Source organism: Ctenopharyngodon idella, chromosome 11, assembly GCF_019924925.1.
Source record: "Ctenopharyngodon idella isolate HZGC_01 chromosome 11, HZGC01, whole genome shotgun sequence".
NCBI lineage: Eukaryota > Metazoa > Chordata > Actinopteri > Cypriniformes > Xenocyprididae > Ctenopharyngodon > Ctenopharyngodon idella.
In genome coordinates this window covers 27,565,539-27,583,933 of record NC_067230.1, presented here as the reverse complement: position 1 = coordinate 27,583,933, position 18,395 = coordinate 27,565,539, and the positions used below count along the sequence as shown (strand labels likewise).

The 18,395-nt window shown below is 36.0% G+C and overlaps 3 protein-coding genes across 5 annotated transcripts; 2 read left to right on the top strand and 1 right to left on the bottom strand.

Annotated features, from left to right (window-relative positions):
- Window positions 1-1,847: 1,847 nt before the first annotated feature.
- Window positions 1,848-3,388, bottom strand: snrpe (small nuclear ribonucleoprotein polypeptide E). Its single transcript, XM_051913298.1, has 5 exons — window positions 3,182-3,388; window positions 2,877-2,903; window positions 2,389-2,451; window positions 2,172-2,250; window positions 1,848-2,066 (listed from the first exon to the last, which is right to left on the bottom strand). The coding sequence occupies exons 1-5, from the start codon at window positions 3,233-3,235 to the stop codon at window positions 2,011-2,013; spliced, it is 279 nt and encodes a 92-aa protein (XP_051769258.1). The 5' UTR covers window positions 3,236-3,388; the 3' UTR covers window positions 1,848-2,010.
- A 300-nt stretch (window positions 3,389-3,688) lies between these two features.
- yod1 (YOD1 deubiquitinase) lies at window positions 3,689-7,720 on the top strand. Of its 2 annotated transcripts, none has more exons than XM_051912066.1 (3): window positions 3,689-3,821; window positions 4,465-4,689; window positions 4,792-7,720. In XM_051912066.1, exons 2-3 carry the CDS (start codon window positions 4,482-4,484, stop codon window positions 5,487-5,489), a joined length of 906 nt encoding a protein of 301 aa, XP_051768026.1. In that variant the 5' UTR covers window positions 3,689-3,821; window positions 4,465-4,481; the 3' UTR covers window positions 5,490-7,720. The 2 variants fall into 2 exon arrangements, with proteins under 2 accessions (XP_051768026.1, XP_051768025.1); XM_051912065.1 differs by having other exon boundaries at window positions 3,814-3,938.
- Window positions 7,721-8,416: 696 nt separating this feature from the next.
- zgc:158258 (uncharacterized protein LOC791186 homolog) lies at window positions 8,417-16,202 on the top strand. 2 transcript variants are annotated; one of them, XM_051912056.1, is made up of 4 exons: window positions 8,417-9,121; window positions 10,286-10,509; window positions 13,448-13,640; window positions 13,718-16,202. In XM_051912056.1, the coding sequence occupies exons 2-4, from the start codon at window positions 10,405-10,407 to the stop codon at window positions 14,908-14,910; spliced, it is 1,491 nt and encodes a 496-aa protein (XP_051768016.1). In that variant the 5' UTR covers window positions 8,417-9,121; window positions 10,286-10,404; the 3' UTR covers window positions 14,911-16,202. The 2 variants fall into 2 exon arrangements, with proteins under 2 accessions (XP_051768016.1, XP_051768017.1); XM_051912057.1 differs by lacking the exons at window positions 8,417-9,121; window positions 10,286-10,509 and adding an exon at window positions 11,321-11,468.
- The last annotated feature ends 2,193 nt before the right edge of the window (window positions 16,203-18,395 follow it).

The following is an 18,395-nucleotide window of genomic DNA, read 5'->3' as shown; positions in this document are numbered from 1 at the left end:
AAAATGAACTTTAAAATGTCAAAAAAAAAAGTTACGCAGTTTGTTACATTGGGCTATGAGTAAAGTGCACTTCAATACTGTGCTCACTCAACTGGGAATAAACATTTGAACACTTTAAAGGGTTAGTTCACCCAAAAATTAAAATGTCATTTATTACTCACCCTCATGTCGTTCTACACCTTCGTTCATTTTCGGAACACAAATTAAAATATTTTTGTAAAATCCGATGGCTCAGTGAGGCCTCCATAGACAGCAAGTTAATTTACACTTTCAAACACCCAGAAAGGTACTAAAACATATTTAAAACAGTTCATGTGAGTACAGTGGTTCTACCTTGATATTATAAAGCGATGAGAATACTTTTTGTGCGCCAAGAAAAACCCCAAATACTACTTTTCAACAAAATCTAATGATGGGCGATTTTAAAAACACCGCTTCGAATCTTTTGTTTCGAATCAGTGGTTTGGAGCGCCAAATCACGTTATTTCAACAGTTTGGCAGTTTGACACACGATCCGAATCACTGATTCGAAACAAAAGATTCGAAGCAGTGTTTTTAAAATTGCCTGTCACTAGATATTGTCGTTATTTTATTTTTAATTTTTTTGGCGCACAAAAAGTATTCTCGTCGCTTTATAATATTAAAGGAGAAGCACTGTACTCACATGAACTATTTTAAATTTATTTTAGTACCTTTCTGGGCATTTGAAAGTGTAAATTAACTTGCTGGCGATGCAGGCCTCACTGAGCTATCGGATTTTATCAAAAATATCTTAATTTGTGTTCCGAAGATGAATGAAGGTCTTACGGGTGTGAAATGACATGAGGGTGAGTAATTAATGACATTTAAATTTTTGGGTGAATTAACCCTTTAAGCATATCTAAAGAACTAGAAAACACAAAAAAGGTACAATAAAAAGTCTTCGTATTTTATAAGGTGTATAAATTACCACTAGTAACATCTTACATAGACACTTCTCACCTTTAACATTTAGTCCAAATTAACAGCAGTACAGAGACAAACTCATGTACTGCCCTCTAGCGGTTACACTGTGAACTGCAGACAGGTGTCAAATAGGAGTTTGCACATTTTTAAAGGCAATACTTCTAACAACTATTAAAATCGGTCTATTTTTAAATAATATAAGCTACAAAGAACCATGTCAATAAGCAGATCTGCTTGAGCGCACAAAATCACACTATTAATACTTAATACTTTTTTTTTTTCCAGCAAGGGTGCATTAAACTGAACAAAGTGTAGTTTGTGTTACAAAATATTTCTAATATTTCAAATAAAAGCTTTTTTTTTATTTATTTTTTTAGACTTTTTATTCATCAAAAATCCTGAAGAAACTTCTTAATAAAAACAAAAATATTAAGCTGCGCAACCGTTATCAACATACATTAATAAGAAATGTTTTTTGAGCATCAAATCAGCATATTAGAATGATTTCTAAAGGATCCTGTGACACTGAAGACTGGAGTAATGATGCTGAAAATTCAGCTTTGATCACTGGAATAAATTACATTTTAAAATATAATAAAATTAAATTGCAATAATATTTCACAATATTAGAGTTTTTACTGTATTTTGATCAAATCAATGCAGCCTTGGTGAGTATAAGAGACTTTAAAAAAAAAAAATCATAAATTCTTACCAAACCTAAACTTTTGAAAGGTATCATTTTCAACCTGATGAACAAGCTAAATGTCACAAAAAGATAAGTAGGTTTTAACTGCATTTATTTTCAGAGTGAAACATGACTGTATGGTAGACCAAACCTCAAAATTATAATATATTTTAATTTCAACATTTAGCCCACATTTCCTAAAAACAGAACTCTGAAATAGAGAAAAAAAATGTTTATTTTGGAAAATCAGAAATAAAAAAAAAAAAGGTTTCCACAATTATAAGAATGAATCAATCCAAATATTGACAAATGAAAAAAAAAAAGTAAAACCAACAATCTAACAGCAAACAAGTATATTCAGATGAACTCCTATCAGACGATCAAGTGGACACACTCTGCAGCAATGTGATGTTGTCTCCTTTCAACATAACCCGTCCTATTGAAAAGGAAAAAAGTTTTTCAAATCTTATCTCATTTACTTCAAGGGAGCTTTATTTCTCTGAAACGCCTAACTCACCACCATAGCAAAGTTCACACTTACCCAGGGGCTTCCTGTTCTTGGTCTTCATGTGAACCTCCTCTGCATCATCCAAAACCAAGTTCATGTACTCATCGAATCCCTTGAAACAAAAGAAAACATCCAAGAGTTCTTTTATTCACACTGACTGTATGCCTGCAAGATACTGTTCACAAGTTCATCTGTAACAGACAAGTGGAGAGAATGAAGAGTGTTAACAGTAAATCTGTTGTTTACTCACAATGATGCAGCCCTCTATCCGCATGTTGACCTGTTCGTAGAGCCATACCTGGATTCGGGAACGCTGCAGGGAAAGGAAAAACTATTAGTAACTAGTCATTTAGATACAGGGACAGTCTTCCTGCAATATCATGAGGTAAAGCGTCTTTCCCGCCACAGAATAAAAATTTTTATTTTTTATTCCATGGCAGAAACAAGCTTCTATATGAAAGACATTATTTCCAAGAAACAATTAAAATTGTCAAACCATCATACCACACATGAGGTGGATAAATATATAAATGCTGAAGGTAATGCTGTCCAAACAATAAACAACAGAATGTAGTCTCTGCTTCACAAATAATTATAATAACTAAATAAAAAGATGGAAGAGAAAGCAAAAATACATAGACATATATAGAGAGAGAGAGAGAGAGAGAGAGAGAGAGAGAGAGAGACACACTCAATTCAAACGTATATAGGTAATAGTAAAATAAAATTTGAACTTACATTCTGTAGATACCTGAAAATAAGGTTCTGATGGTGCCATTAAGGAAACAAATACAAACACAATAACATTATACTGCAACCCAAAATCTGACTATAATCATTTTAAAAGCATTTTTCATTCATTTGTAACCGATCAGCAGGACCAACACAAAACTGATGCCAACATCCCATACATTTATCAAAGATTCTGCATTCTTAAAGCCAGATACAATTATATAATACCTAATTCAATATAATATTATGAAACTAAAATATATCAATACAAAGGAAAGAAGCCGATACAGTTCTGCGGTCTGAAAGGATACAATGGGCTGCACCATGACCTTCTGAACCTTCTGTCCTTGTCCTCTGTACGCCATTCTTCTTAATAATATTCAGATATAATTAGAAGAGGTGATCAATGTAAAATTAAATGTAATAATTTTTGGCGCTGCAACGAAAATCTCACGTTGGTTGCTGGTGTTTCAATGGCGGCGCAATTCCGGAAACAGAATGACGCACATAAAATGACTCGTTGATTATATGTAACGCCGCTTGTGGCCGGGAGAGACATTACAGACCGTTGGATTTACCTTACAGAATACATTACAAAAATAATTATTTAAAAAAAAAAAACACACAAATATATCCGTTTGTACAATGATAATACACAATTTTCCAAATTTTAAATCAGTTTTTGCTTTCAATGTTTCATTTTAAATGTCTCATATAAATTTTTACATTAATTAAAGTACAACTATTTCATGTAACATCTTAATTAATATATCAAGACTGCTGATAGTGCTTGAAATTTCATGTTAACAATTCGTTAACAAAAAAATAAATAAATTTTGACGTATGCATTTTGAGTACTTTTCAGGACGTAGTACACAGAGTATGTGACGTATTACCCGTGTTTCCGTTCGGCCAGTGTGTCAATTGTTGTTGTTTTAAAGGCGCTCAGTGGTGAGTGATTTTGCATCGAGCTATATCGAAACACCCGTGATTTTTTTTAAATATAAGACCATATTCCTATTTATATTTAGAGTACATATTTATAGTGAAAGAATTGTGAAATTTAAGGTGATTTCCTTATATATCTGTTAAGGTTTTGTAACGTTATCTGTAGCCTGGCTAACAATTAGCCTAGCTTAGACTGTTGTCAACATTGATATTTAACGTTATATTATTAAAACTCCCTCTACTTTTGCTTAGCTGAGAAAAAAAAGGTTACAAAGCTTTAAATCGATAACGATATATATTATTTTTATTCTTTTGTTTAGCCGTAGAGCTTTTGTTTTTGCTCAAGAAACTCAGCACAATCTATAATTCTTCGTTTCTTTCTTTATTTTTGTATTTATTATGTATTATGCATTAATGTACTGTATGAATACATGCACATTTTTAATTGTCATTAAAAAAAAACTACCATTGCTTTACACAGATGACTTATCTATATTTCTAGCAGTTGAATATTTTTCAGCAAATAAACTGGAAAATAATTGTTTGTTTTTTCAGTCTGGTAATTATTGTTGCATATGGTCATTATTATTAGGCTGCTTTTAACTTCATATACATTTGGTTCATGATGAAACTGTTCTGTTTTTAGAACTGAACAGGTACAGAATGCTACGTCTGCGTTGCAAAGCCAAAAACGGAACCCATCTGATGCAGGGCCTTACACACCAATCTTGTGTCCGGGAGCTTAAAGATAAGATTGAGGAGCTAACAGGAATACCATGTGATGTACAGAAGATCATGGTAGGCTATCCACCGTCCAGTCTGGATCTACGCAACGGGGAAGCCCACCTCAAAGACTACCCTATCAAATCAGGTTTGACTTTGCTTTGCACAGGTCCTTGTTTATAAATCCATTCATGCACATTTGTTCTTGCGGAATTTCCTATGTTGGTCATTGTTATGTTTACTCTTCCAGGAGACACGCTGATTGTAGAGGAGGAGAAGAATAAACCCAAACCTCAAACGCAAACCACTGTGACTAAAGGCCCCACTTTCGACCTGGCTCCAGTTCTAGAGCGCCGCGTTGTCCCTGCCGACAACTCTTGTCTGTTTACCAGTGTGAACTACGTTATGGAAGGGGGTGTGTACGACCCAGCCTGTGCGGCTGAGATGCGTGGGCTCATTGCACAAATTGTAGCCAGTGACCCCACCGCATACTCGGAGGCAGTATTGGGCAAGACTAACGAGGACTATTGCACCTGGATCCGTCGAGATGACACGTGGGGAGGCGCCATTGAGGTTTCAATCCTCTCTAAGTTCTACCAGTGTGAGATTTGCGTTGTTGACACTCAGACTGTGCGCGTCGACCGTTTCGGTGAGGATGCGGGTTACACTAAACGAGTGCTGCTTATTTATGATGGTATTCATTATGACCCGCTCCAAAAGGTGATGCCCAGTGCAGATGTTCCTGCACAGACTGTGTTCTCCACCACTGATGACATCATTTTGGCCCAGGCGCTGGAGCTCGCGGATGAGGCGCGGAGGAAACGTCAGTACACAGACGTCAACCGCTTCGCTCTGCGCTGCATGGTGTGCCAGACTGGCCTGGTGGGACAAAAGGAAGCAAGGGAGCATGCTAAGGAGACCGGGCACACCAACTTCGGGGAGGTGTGACGCTCTCTTCGCTATATCCTTGAAATCACTCCCACCTTTGCCGCGTCACTGCCACGCCACTTGACATGGTACCCGCTCTTTCACTGCTGCCTGTTCCAGCTTGGTACAGTCCTCTACCTCACATTGTCTAGCGGCTTCAGGAGACTTTCACGTGTCGAGTTCCCAGAGAATTCAGTATTCTTTCAACTTTGGTTTGCTCTTGAGGTTGAAGTATTAAATTGTGCTCGTGTTTTTGAGTCTGTTGCCTGATATGACGACGAAGCCGTCTCTTCAAACCAAATTTTAAAGGGATTCTGCACTGATTTAAAACCTCCAGTTTTTACAATGATTATAATACTAATATTAATGTGAATCTTGCGAAACACATCCAGGTCATATTTCAAATATCAAAGAAGGAAAAAAGAAATATTGTGTGTATGTATGTATGTATATATATATATAATATATATACACATACACACACTCATATATTAGTGCTGTCAAACCGATTAATCACGAGTAATTGCATATAACAAAAGTTTATATTTATATAATATATGTGTGTGTATATATATATTATTATATATTATACAGATACACACACACATATATATATATGCATACATATATGTGTGTGTGTGTGTATATATGTATGTATATATATATATATATATATATATATATTGTACACACACACACACACACAAGTATGCATGTATATGTACACACTTATATAAACAAACTTTTGTTAGATGCGATTGATCGATTTGACAGCACTAATATATATATATAAGTGTCTTACGATACCATTCAATTAATATTAATATATTTTTTGCATTGTGATTTTATTTTCATGACAGTTAGGCACATTTCCTCACAAAATTCTAATCTGATATTATTTAAATTGTGAATTATTTATACATCATAGTATTGATTGTTGTACTGCTTTGCATTTATGCTGATTTAAATCATTTTAATTACAGTAATTTTTAACTGTAAACTGTAAATTACTGTATTACATTTAATAATTTAGTATGAAAATGACATGAAAATAATTATTTTTAATGGCCGTAAAATCATTTTCTTTATGCGAAGAATAACTACTACTTTTTCTTCTAATTTTAGTGTCAAATGTGACCTAGACATGTTTTCGCAAGATTCACCCATGACCTCATGTTAACACTTTTCAGTTGTCTGCAGCTCAAAGATGTCCTGAAGAGATAACAATCGTTTGACAATGCTAGCTAAACTCTTAGTAGTACCTAACAACTAATGAAACTTTTAATGGGTTATCATGTAAGGCATAATAGTTTTTTTAAACAAATGAATTACATATGTTAATCCTTTCACGCATTAGGTGCTTCTGGATAGTATTTCAAAATGGTGGAGCACAGCTAAAGACATGCCTTTCATGATGATTTAAACATGGCATTACTGTATTTATATTATCTGTCTTTTTAAGGTCATACGCACAGCTTCTGAACAATCGATGGCACTACATGAAGTCTTATGTTCACTGGCTCCATTGTACCTGTTACTTGAAATAGTCTCATAGATCAAGTGTGTTTCTGAATCCTCAGTATGGTTTTTACACATTTTGAGTAAGCTAGTTAGCTGGAAAGAGTGGATTTTAAGCTGAAGTGGACAACAATGGTGCTGATAGTAGAATCTCACTGAACTACTTTGTGAATCAGTAGATTTTGTTTTCCTTTGAAGGGCACTTGTGTAATTTCTGCAGATGACCACACAAGATTGTTTTATGCAAATGTGTTTATTCTCTCTCAAGTGACTATGACATATTGTTAGGAAGAGTGATTGTAGTGACTTTTGCTTTGCATTTTAAGTGGAGAAATATGTCATATTGAACTTTTTCCTGCTTACAGGGCCAATATCGGAGGTTTAGGAACACGTTTAGTGTAGCAAAGTACCATAGTATTAAGAGTGTGGATTAACTTTAGAGAGAAGACATCTTGTAAGGCCTGATGATGTTGTACCTTCTCAGTATTTTTCAGTCAGGTACTATCCACACTGTTGTTTACTTGTTTGCAGCCTTTTTATTTTGAAGAAATGGTGCCATTGTACGGCCAAAGGACTTTTTTTATTTTGCAGTGGTTTTTCTAAATGGCCGTGATCAGTGTTTTACCAACTCTAAGGTAACTTTGAGTGAGAAACTGCATGTACAACACTCATTGCTACAAAATCACTGGTTATACTGGGTTAATGATAAATAAACTTGAATTGATATATATAAATATTCTTGTGTGGTTGTCAGCTATATCTTTTTTTTGTGTGTGTTCTTGTATACATGGTTTATGAGGACACAAATGTGTATAATGACATGGGTATTACAATGTAAACATGGTTTATGAGGACACTTCCTGTGTCCTCGTAAACCAAATGGCTTAAAAAACATACTAAATTCAAAAAAATGCAAATGCAAAAAAAACAGGTAGGTTTAGGGGTAGGGGTAGTGTAGGGGGATAGAATATACAGTATGTACAGTATAAAAAACATTGTCTATGGAGAGTCACCGTAAACTACATATACGTGTGTGTGGGTGTGTGCATAATTCTGAAATAAATAGTGGTGTTTACTAAGGAAAGTTTCACTACTACTATTGCCAATACTTAATGATTTGTACAAACCTAACCATAAGTATTACATTTTACCAAGCAATTTGTTATTCCTATTGAAACAGGAAGACCAATGTTGACTTCATAAGGTTTTCAATGGCCTCACAACCACCTAACTAGCAACGTGTTAATTAAACAGTCACAACGCCTTGTTAACCAACCATGTGTTCAATATGGAGCAGTTTTGCGCAGGCAAGTACCACTCCATATTCTTAAAAACAATGTAAAAATCTTGCTTGCATATGCCTTTTAACATTTATTCCTTTAAACTATAACTTATTTTAGAATTACTAGCATATATAATCTATAGGTGATCCTGTATCTCATTCACTAGATGGTACTTAGTACATATTATGGTGAATTCAGGATGATTGGGACACTTTTTGCCATGGAGATGAATTGGAAAAAGTGTCCCAATCAACCTGAATTCACCCTATTTAGTGACTAAATGGCGAGTAATTGAAAATCTACTAGTCGTCACTACTGATATTATTATCTAGTTACGACTGGGTTTGTATTAGGAGCATAAAAATTGATAGTAGTTAAAGAAATAAATGTTAAAACCTAGTCAGTGTGGTGTGAAAACATAATGAATCCCAGTCAGCGAAACAGGATCAAATCAGTTCCAGTTGACGGGGATTAAACTAATGTTATTTTAAGAAACCCTCAATAACGCGATTAACTAGGATTTGCAGGTGATCCTCTTGACACTTTCTGTCATCATGTGTTTGTCATTACAGACGTGTGCAGAGACGTCGTAGCCTAATTATGTACGTTTACTCATCTTTTATATGTCTTTTCCCGCCGTAACTAAATAATTTTGATTTTGAGACGAACGTTCGTTTCATTCTCTACACTCACCGGCCTGTTCTCTAATTGGCTGATGCAGGAGAAAATGAAAATGATTGGTCGAAGATTTCCCTATGTACAGTACTAACCTACAGCACTTCACAGTGACACTGACACTGTTGAAGCACGTGAACCTGCTGAGCTATCATCTAACTCGTTTCTGCACTAAAGGTAAGCTTTTGTTAAGGCATGTTTCAGGCTTCCTATATTTATATCTGTGTATGAGTATTAAGAGTATTCTTAAGATTTTAATTAAAGGAGTTGGCCGATAATTAAGGAATTTTAAGCAGAGAAAAATAGTAAATTAATTATGAAATTGTAAAATAATGTGCTGAAATGTATCAATTAAAATGGGATTTAATTCAAAGCACTTGCTCTTATTTTTTCAAGTTCAGAAATATCGACTGTCTTACCCAAAACACTGTGAATTAGTTTGTAGTCTGACAGTGAGAGCTTCACACACCCTTAGAGCAGATAACATAGTGTACTTTATTGTGCAATACAGGTCATATACACTTTATGCAAAATAAAGTAATAAACTTTAGACATATTTAGTGTTATGATCATAGATATGAATTCTCTAGAGCTACATAAAAGACATCATGGTGTGTCAAAGTGCATACTGGTGTTACAATTACAAAGAAAACCAAGCGTCTGATAACTACATTACATAAGAAAAAGGCCAGTGGCTTTATTATGTCTGTAAAAATTGACGTCGCCATTGAGATATGGTTCACTGATTACAGTTAAATTATTACAGATCATTTAAATATAATGAGAATTTGTGGGACCTGGAAACAATTATGTCCTATAATACTGATGATAGCGTTATTCTTCATCTAACTGCTACTGCCCCTTATATCCTGTTTGCTGTTACATTTGCATGATATCACACAATATATCCCATCACTGAAAGAAAAAATGCGTTATCATCATCCACGTCATATTCAAATTTACAACAGTGATAGCGTTTTACCTGACAACTAATAAAGCAAAGTGTACTGACATTTTTCTTGCTGATTTTTTATGAGATGAAATTGGAAACTGGATTAAATGAAACCATTTCTGTAGGACTAAATATTAAAGAATTAAACATAATGAGCTGAATGTTTTTTTTTATCTTTATCTTTAAACAAACCGATGATTCATAGTCTTCCATTCATGCCGGAATTGATCCAACTACACTCAGCATGATCTGATCATTTCTTATACTGTACACAGAAATATAGATATGTTTGCCAGCTCTTTCAAATTCATGACCTTTTTGGTATATGATTGTTTTTAATTGCTCTACATTTTCCACTATCATTACTAATACTACCAACTCTTGCAAAGGGTGCCTATCAAGACACTCAGTTTGCATTTTTCAAATTCTACTTTTAGGGGAAATGCAGTTTCATCAACACTTTTAAAGAACTGAATTGATATCAGAGAGGAGGTTTCCATCCTTTGCAATGCCGATACGTGACACGTGGCAAGATGGCAATGGCCTTGACACAGTGGGTGAGATTGACAGTAATGGCAGCTGTGACAGCGTGGTCAGCTTCAACTCATGCTTTGTAAGACATACTTTTATTTTATGAAGACATACTGTATATAATGTTATAAAATACATGTAAATCTTCAGCTGTTTTGATGTGTATATATCTAGAAGTTGTGGATGAAACATTGTTAAAGGGATAGTTCACCCATAAATGAAAATTTACACTCTTTTTTTTTCAAATGGGTTCAGTGTTGTTTTTGAAACCATTGACATTCATTGTCAGGGCTCTACGTTAACATTTTTCTTTAGGAGCACTTGTACTCCTAATGAAAAAAAATTAGCAGTCAAAAATTTAGGAGCACTTCCTGATCAATAACAGATATTGACTTTCCCATTACAGGGCGATATTTGCCCCTTTAATTTCCATGGGCATTTTTACCATTATAAGAGCTTTTTTTTTTTTTTTTTTTTCTAATCTTATTAAATGTATGCATCATATTTCGTCAATTTCTTAAATTAAAATAGAAAATTTGTTTTTAAATGTTAAACAATAAATTCAGTTAGAACAATAAGACCCAATCAGACTGTTACCTATCAAAAAAAATCCATATTTGCACTGCAGAAGTGGCACAGAAGCTACATCTGAAGCACATTTACATAGACTGCTTAATGCAGCTCATGGGTAAATAATATTGTATGAATGTTTTTAAATATAATTTTTTGAATTTAGAAATATGTAAAAAATTAAACTTTAAAAGTTTGATATTTTAAGTAAAAACAGTCTAGTGTAAATATGAAAATAAATGTATTTACATTTACCGCCAGTAGGTGGCGGTAAGTTTTAATGTGCGAGTCATTCATGCAGTCGTTCAAAACGCAGATTCATTCAGGAATGACCATCGCTTGGAGATGCGCAACAGTTCTGGTGTGGCTTTGTTAGAAACTATTTTCACGAAATAGAGCAAAAACAGACAGTATTGTGTCTAATGTTAAATCACTTAATATCAACTTGTTTATTGGACTTCAATAAGATCAGTAAGTACCCCATTTGCAATCATACCAATACTCGGAGAAACAGGAGTATACTCGTGTGATATTACTTAAAGGTACAATATGTAAGAATTTTGCAGTAAAATATCCAAAAACCACTAGGCCAGTGTTATATATTTTGTTCACTTGAATACTTACAATATCCCAAATGTTTCCAACTGTTTGTAAATCGTGAGAAAATTGCAATTTCAACCAAGGCTCCGGGACGTGTGAGGAGTCGCCTGTCAGTTGCGTCATACCCGTGTTACCCTCGGTTTCCGGTTTTATTTTGTAGAAACCATAGAAACACCAAAGACGCTTTAATATATTACACATTTTAATAGACAATGGAACAACTGTTTTGATTTATTTATAGACAGAAAACTAATTGTTGTTATATAGCTCAACATTTTTAGTCGTATTGTTTAAATCTAATTTTTTTTTTATTTTTTGCGAGTACCATGCTTTACCATGCCTCAGAGAAAAACACAATTTTGTCAAGTAGCTAACATAGCATAATCAGATGCAGCTTTATTTTTAGTAACAGTAATACAGCATTTTTTCCATCATACAATACGTTTTAAAACTAATTGCATGCTATTTATCAACACAAGCCATCCAGCATTTAATATGATATTCTAATATCGATCTAGCTTACTGCAGTGTGCAACATTGTCTCACAGCAGCCGCCGAGCGAACGCTCAGAGTAATGTTATAACATTTTCAACACACTCAAATGTATCTAATATGATAAACAGAGCTGCGTTACCTCATACTCATGACCGGAAAAGCGGAAGCAGTGCTGGCGACTGTGGCATAATAAAAGTTCCGCTGCTCGTGAGGCGTATGTTGTGCAATCGCTCCAGCGGCCTCGTTCAGCTCCCACAACACTCGGTCCTGCTCTGCTTCATACTACAATAACGTTAATAATCGCATCCATGAACATGATTTCTTCCCGAATCCTATCCCTATTCTTTTGCACTGTCCGTTGAGTTGAAGACCACATGTCCCAAGATTCCGCGCTCAAACTTGGCGTCATCAAGCTACGCCTTTGTTTTGAATAGGCCTCTAGCGACCACTAGCAGACAGAATTCTTACATACTGCACCTTTAACTTACAGCTTAGGCTTGCTGAAATCTACTGTGTTACCAGTGTTCAGCCGCAACACCGGTTACATCACTTCAACAGTTTCCTTTCCCACCGTGACTGTGGCACCGCCCTCACCGTCGTTTTGATTTTTTATAGTAATAAAAATAATTTAATTTAGTTAGAGAACAGATACAGTTAAAAACTCAACGCGTCGCAGCACAGATCAGCAGCAGGAGTCAGATTTCATCTCACTTCGCCCATTTCGCCTCACTCTTCTGAATGACAAGACGATGGATGAAGATTTGGTTGCACAGCTAAATGTAAAAGCGCATATTTATGCGAGTTTGTCATTGTACTGTTTTGTTGTTGTGTTTTTCATTAAGAATAATAATGAACCCACCCACCATTCAAGCAATTGCCGCTACTTTAAAAGCGAAAGTAAAATGGCAGCACGAGCATTCATAACGGTGCATGTTTTTATTCATTTTTGGTGGCATTTTTGCCCTCAATGAAGGCATGAAAAGCAGCCGAGTGCAGTACGAAACATAACTGTTGTTCAGTGTAGATGCATTTTAGGAGGTGTACTTTTTGTTCAGATTGTATTATACTTCTATTCATGAGAATCGATCGGGTCACTCGCACCAGTGCGCCTAAATATTTTTTCACACTCGCACGCAGTTATATTCAGGCGCAAATGCGAGCGAAATGTTCACACTGTAGAGCCCTGATTGTTTCGACAAAAACAATTAAACATCCTTCACAGATGAAATACGGGTTTGAAGTTGAATAAATGAGAATTTCCATTTCGGATGAACTATCCCTGTACTCATCACATATTATGTACATCAAATATTATAACCCAGTCACAAACTTCATGTGATTATTTTTTGTTTCAGAGTGATGAAAGTCTGGAGTATCTCTCCGCTGAGGAGAGGGCTTGTCTCATGTACCTAGAGGAGACCATTCAGTCACTGGATATGGATGACGACAGTGGCCTGTCCAATGACGAGTCTGATCAGCTGCCTGCTCTAGGAAATGTGGCTAACAAAGCGGCCCACCTCTCTGGAATCAACAAGGTCCCTAGTCAAGGTGCGTTTTAGCTCTTTTAGTATTTCTAACTCCTAATTATTTCTGGTTATACACTAAAATACATTTCTTGATTGTAGATGTGCCCAAAAGTCAATTTGAAGGTCCGTTGTCATCTAGCAGCTTGGTGCAAAATGAAATTCTGAATTATATGGTCCCTACTCCATTTGTCCTTGCGCACCGTAACTCGCAAATTCAAACCAGACCTGGGTTAGCTGCATCCCAGAAAAAAACAGCACCTAAAGTGGCTTCAAAAAATGCTCAGCTCCATCAAGAAGCTCCACGAGTTCCCTCAGAGGTCAATGTGGTTGTGATACCACCTCCGCATAAAGTCAAAGGCAGTAAAGATACAGCGGAAGAACATCAGAATAATGAGCGGCCAGAGAATGTGGCGAGTCGAGGACCCCTTTCGTATGAGGCTCTGGTGCATGTGAGCAAGAGTGCATCGATGCGGAAAACCAATGCAACTGAAGCCAAAACCCAAGAACAGCAGGTTTCTACAAATAATGATCTTGTGGGAAACAACACTGGATCCCAAGCTCTTACCCAGAACTCACAGGCTGTGACCAGTATGGGCTCCAAGCCCACTCCTCCACCTGTGGCCCCTAAACCTAAAATGAAAACACCACACAAAGTCCCAGTGAACCAGGAAGGAGCCTCCAACCCTAAGATTGACTCGACCATGCCTCACTCTGGGGTATTGACTGTAGATAAATTAATGAAGCCAGAGAAAGTAAGAGTGGAGGCTCTTTGCAAGTTGGGTCTCCTCAAGGAGGATACACAGAACCCAGTCTGTCAACAAGTAAAGCATTCTCAATCCCCAGCAAACTTGGAGCAAAACCAGATCACAAGTCAACGTCTTGCTCCAAGTATCCCTGCAAGATCTGGAGGACAAATAAACCAGCCAATACAAAGTTGCAATTCTATCCACCAGAGGTCCGTGAGCAATCTTTCCACAGCTTCTTCATCACCGCAACATGCCGATATGACTTTAACCGGGAAATCTGCCACACTGGAACTCACTGGGATGGGACTGTCAGGTTCTAACAACACAGTTATAAATGCAGTTTCTCAGAACCAAAAGTCGTGTTCTTCTGCAGCAGGGACCAAGAACCACAGTAAAGACTTTCAAATGGATGCTAATGAATCGACACCCAGAAAAGTGGCGTTACATGTAACATCATCTCAATCCAAAGGCTTCAACGTGCCAGTTCCCAGCATCGGAAGGGATCGGAGAGAGGCATTACGAAAGCTAGGATTGCTGAAAAACTGAGATTTGTCGACTGTATGCTCTGCGGTTTTTAAAGACAGCTTAAAACGGAAGTTTGCGATAGTCTTTTCTTCTTTATTGTGAGTGAAACTGCTTCTCAAACAAGAATAAATGTTGGGCAGGATTTGATTTTGTCCATTGAGAATTGATTAGATCTTTGTGGTTTGCTATTGCGATCTCATGTGTGACAGGTGCTTTCAAAACATTGATCTGTTTGTTTGAACATTCCGGCCAACAAAGCAACATCAGCTCAACAAATTTCGTGAGTTTTGGCGTTTGACAGACCAATGGTCATTATTTTTGAAATTCCGTTTGGTAGCACTAGTGGCGCAGAAATTGCACTCTTCACTTTTTAGCAATTCAAAGTAAAACAGTGTGGTACTTTACTTTTAGTTGATTATTTACTGAATCTAAATAGTGACGAAAGGTGCGGTCATGTTAGCGAAATTTCGGTGAGATCTCGTGGGCAAAAAAGGTCTATTGCTAATAGTGTTCAATGTATGAAGCACAGAAGAAAGAAGTCACTTCCAAACCAAGCAGCTTTCTTTTGGTGAACTCGGCGAACTTGAACACAAGCGAAATCTGTGTGGGGAACTTTTTCACCAACTCCCAATCGCATGGATTCTTATTGAAATAATTAAATTTCGCCTGCGAAATTTTGCAGAGCAATGGTAAATGTGATCGCACCTTTACACCCAGATGCCTTTGCTTATTCAGCATTGAAGATTAAGATGAAACAGTATGTTTACTTTTCCAGGTGAAATTAAGTATATTTAATTTTGAACTGGCTGTAAGTAGATTAGCCTTGAATTACTCTTTGATCTTGCTATTGAAAGCATGCTCCAAATCTGTCTGTATGAATAACAAATCAGTTTTTTTTTTCAAATACAATGGAGTATGTCTTCTGCACCAGAGACTCTTGAACCCGAGGAACCCCGTCTCCCAAAGATCAGCTATCAGTCAAACTCCTCATTTTACACGCCGGTCAGTGAGATCTGACACAGCACTTTGGTGAATTAGTGCATTATCTTGGGTTGCAACCAACAGGCTGGTGTTCATGTTACCTGCCCTCTCAGATTCATCTGTCATTAAAGTTCTTTATCTCGGAATGTGACCTGGTTCATGACTTACACTGAGAATGGTTCCTTCTGTTTGTATTGACTCAGTTAACAGTTGCCCTTTCACTGTGGTATCTCTAACTGAATCCACACCATAATGCACACAGAAAGCAGCAATAAATTATAACAATGTTTAACCACTGAACACACATTAATAAAGTAATAATTTCAGGATAACATGTCTCACTTGGTTTCAGTATGTCTGGTTGCTGTGCTCTATGATCAGAATTTAATGCCTAAACTGTATCCAGTGCAAACATAACCAACAATTTAAACCTTTCCAGCTGATATGCTTGGGGTTGATAGCAAAACCATGGTGAAAAATATAACTGGTTTAATGCCAATGCAATTAGATCAATAAAAACACATGGAAAACACACTGCTGTTAAATACATTGATTAGCCCTCACAGAGTTTGTGAGTAGGATGTATCAAATGATACTCATCTTGGCTTCACTCTAGTGCTTTTCACTAAGAGGTTCTACTTACAGTGATTACTGTATTCTGGGCACAGGTCACTGTCACTATTGCATCTACTTAATACACTAATGTCAGAGAGAATGTGTATTTTACATATATAAAGCAATTCCCCCTGTAGTAAATTTTATCCCTTAAAAATCACTAAAATGACATTTAAACGTCTAAACGACATTTTTCCTGTGAAATATAATGTAAAAAATGTAATAGAGTACCTCAGGGAGGACATGTTTTTGCAGGCCAACCCGGAAGTTAGCGGTGCACGGGTTCCCTCGATCTAAAGCCTATGCGTTTTTCCCATAGACTTTTGGAAAATCGCAAAAAATAAGCTCGTTTTGTCTATCAAGATAATCTTTACAAGTTAACACAACATTTATACATTCTGAAGCCTAAATAAAGTCGTCAGATATAAAAAGCTAACAGTAGGCTATAAACAGACTATGGCACACCATGGTCATGGATCAACGTCACCACCACCAAGCTTCCTCAAACTTTATTTAGAAAACAACTTTATTTAAAAACATGCTCGCTGATTATGATCTGCACTGTGTATGAATACTTATCCACTTTTTCATGAGAAATGCTGTCCAAATGTCCTGTTTGTCATGATGACGTCTAAAGTCCCCGCCAAAGGAAGTAGTCCCTTTTAGCAATTTGTTAGCAACCGCCGTTTTTAAGACACAATAAAGGTTTAAAAAATCACAAGTGGGTTATAACTGGTGTGCTTTATGTCATAGATCAAAATGTGAAAATATGTAGAGGCTTTGTTAACCACAGGTTAACAAAGGCATAGTTGATCATAACATGATCGTAATATACATCATATATACGGTTGCCTGTATCTTGGCAACCGTACCATTTTATTGTCATGTGACCATATATTTTAGAGCCACCCATAATTTCTGCCAGACTGTGAAAAGGAGAAGCACATGGGAGGAGTGGAAGTCGCTTATTTACTTTAAAAACTGTTTTGGCTTGCCAAAGTAAAATTTTAACATTACAGACGTAATGGCTGTTTCATCAAAGCAAATTTGTCCAGGTCTAAAACTATTTATGATGCATATTGGTGACTTAGCAACGTATAAAACCATGCAAGTCATTTAGCTAAATATTATTCTGAATTGGTAAGCTAGCTAGCTTTTCCTAAAGTGGCAGCTATGGGGCAAAGTGAGCCAAATGCTGTGGGGTAAACTGAGCCAGAGTTTTAACTTACCCCACCATAAGACATTGAATTTAAGTTAAATCTGAAGTATAAACTGGTGTCATTTCAATGTAATATTACGCAACTGGTTTGGTTTATCTTTATTTTTGAGTTTATTTGATAGGAATAGTGTACAAGTACACCAAATCCTTCTCTGATACGAACCAGAGGATGTTTAATCATATATATCTTTCCATCTGTAGTCTCTAATGGCCTAACATGGACGACATTGCAGAAAAACTACCATGTCAAGAACCTTTTGACTAAAATGTTTATTAATTTCAGTGACATTTATTCATATTTAGTTTTTATTTAATTTTACTCAACACACTCCATGTTTATATGAAGGTTACAACTTTAATGTTTAACATATTGTTTCAGAAATGCAAAAATTTAAAGATACTGAAATTTCAACTTCATTTGGTTGGCTTTAAGTTGTTTAATTTAGCTTTAAAAAAAGAAATATTTGTAAAATATTTTTACAAAGAATATTTGTAAAAGGAAATTTGACTATTAAATTAGATTTTAAAATAGGTACATTATCTTTAAAATTTCACATGGGTTTGATTCAGATTCAGTTAGATGGTCAGTTTACACCCACCTACTGACTCAGCTCAACTTACCCCTAACCTGGGGTAAATTGAGCCAGAAGAACACTTTTTTTTATAAGAAGCCATATTTTTAGAACCCTTT

Coding starts and splice junctions, on each gene's coding strand:
- snrpe (XM_051913298.1), bottom strand. CDS start 3,235: ATGGCGTACAGAGGACAAGGACAGAAGGTTCAGAAGGTCATGGTGCAG. Junction 2,904..3,181: donor AGGTCATGGTGCAGCCCATT/GTATCCTTTCAG, acceptor TGGCACCATCAG/AACCTTATTTTCAGGTATCT. Junction 2,067..2,171: donor CAAGAACAGGAAGCCCCTGG/GTAAGTGTGAAC, acceptor CCTTTTCAATAG/GACGGGTTATGTTGAAAGGA.
- yod1 (XM_051912066.1), top strand. CDS start 4,482: ATGCTACGTCTGCGTTGCAAAGCCAAAAACGGAACCCATCTGATGCAG. Junction 4,690..4,791: donor AGACTACCCTATCAAATCAG/GTTTGACTTTGC, acceptor TTACTCTTCCAG/GAGACACGCTGATTGTAGAG.
- zgc:158258 (XM_051912056.1), top strand. CDS start 10,405: ATGCCGATACGTGACACGTGGCAAGATGGCAATGGCCTTGACACAGTG. Junction 10,510..13,447: donor TCAGCTTCAACTCATGCTTT/GTAAGACATACT, acceptor TTTTTGTTTCAG/AGTGATGAAAGTCTGGAGTA. Junction 13,641..13,717: donor CAACAAGGTCCCTAGTCAAG/GTGCGTTTTAGC, acceptor TCTTGATTGTAG/ATGTGCCCAAAAGTCAATTT.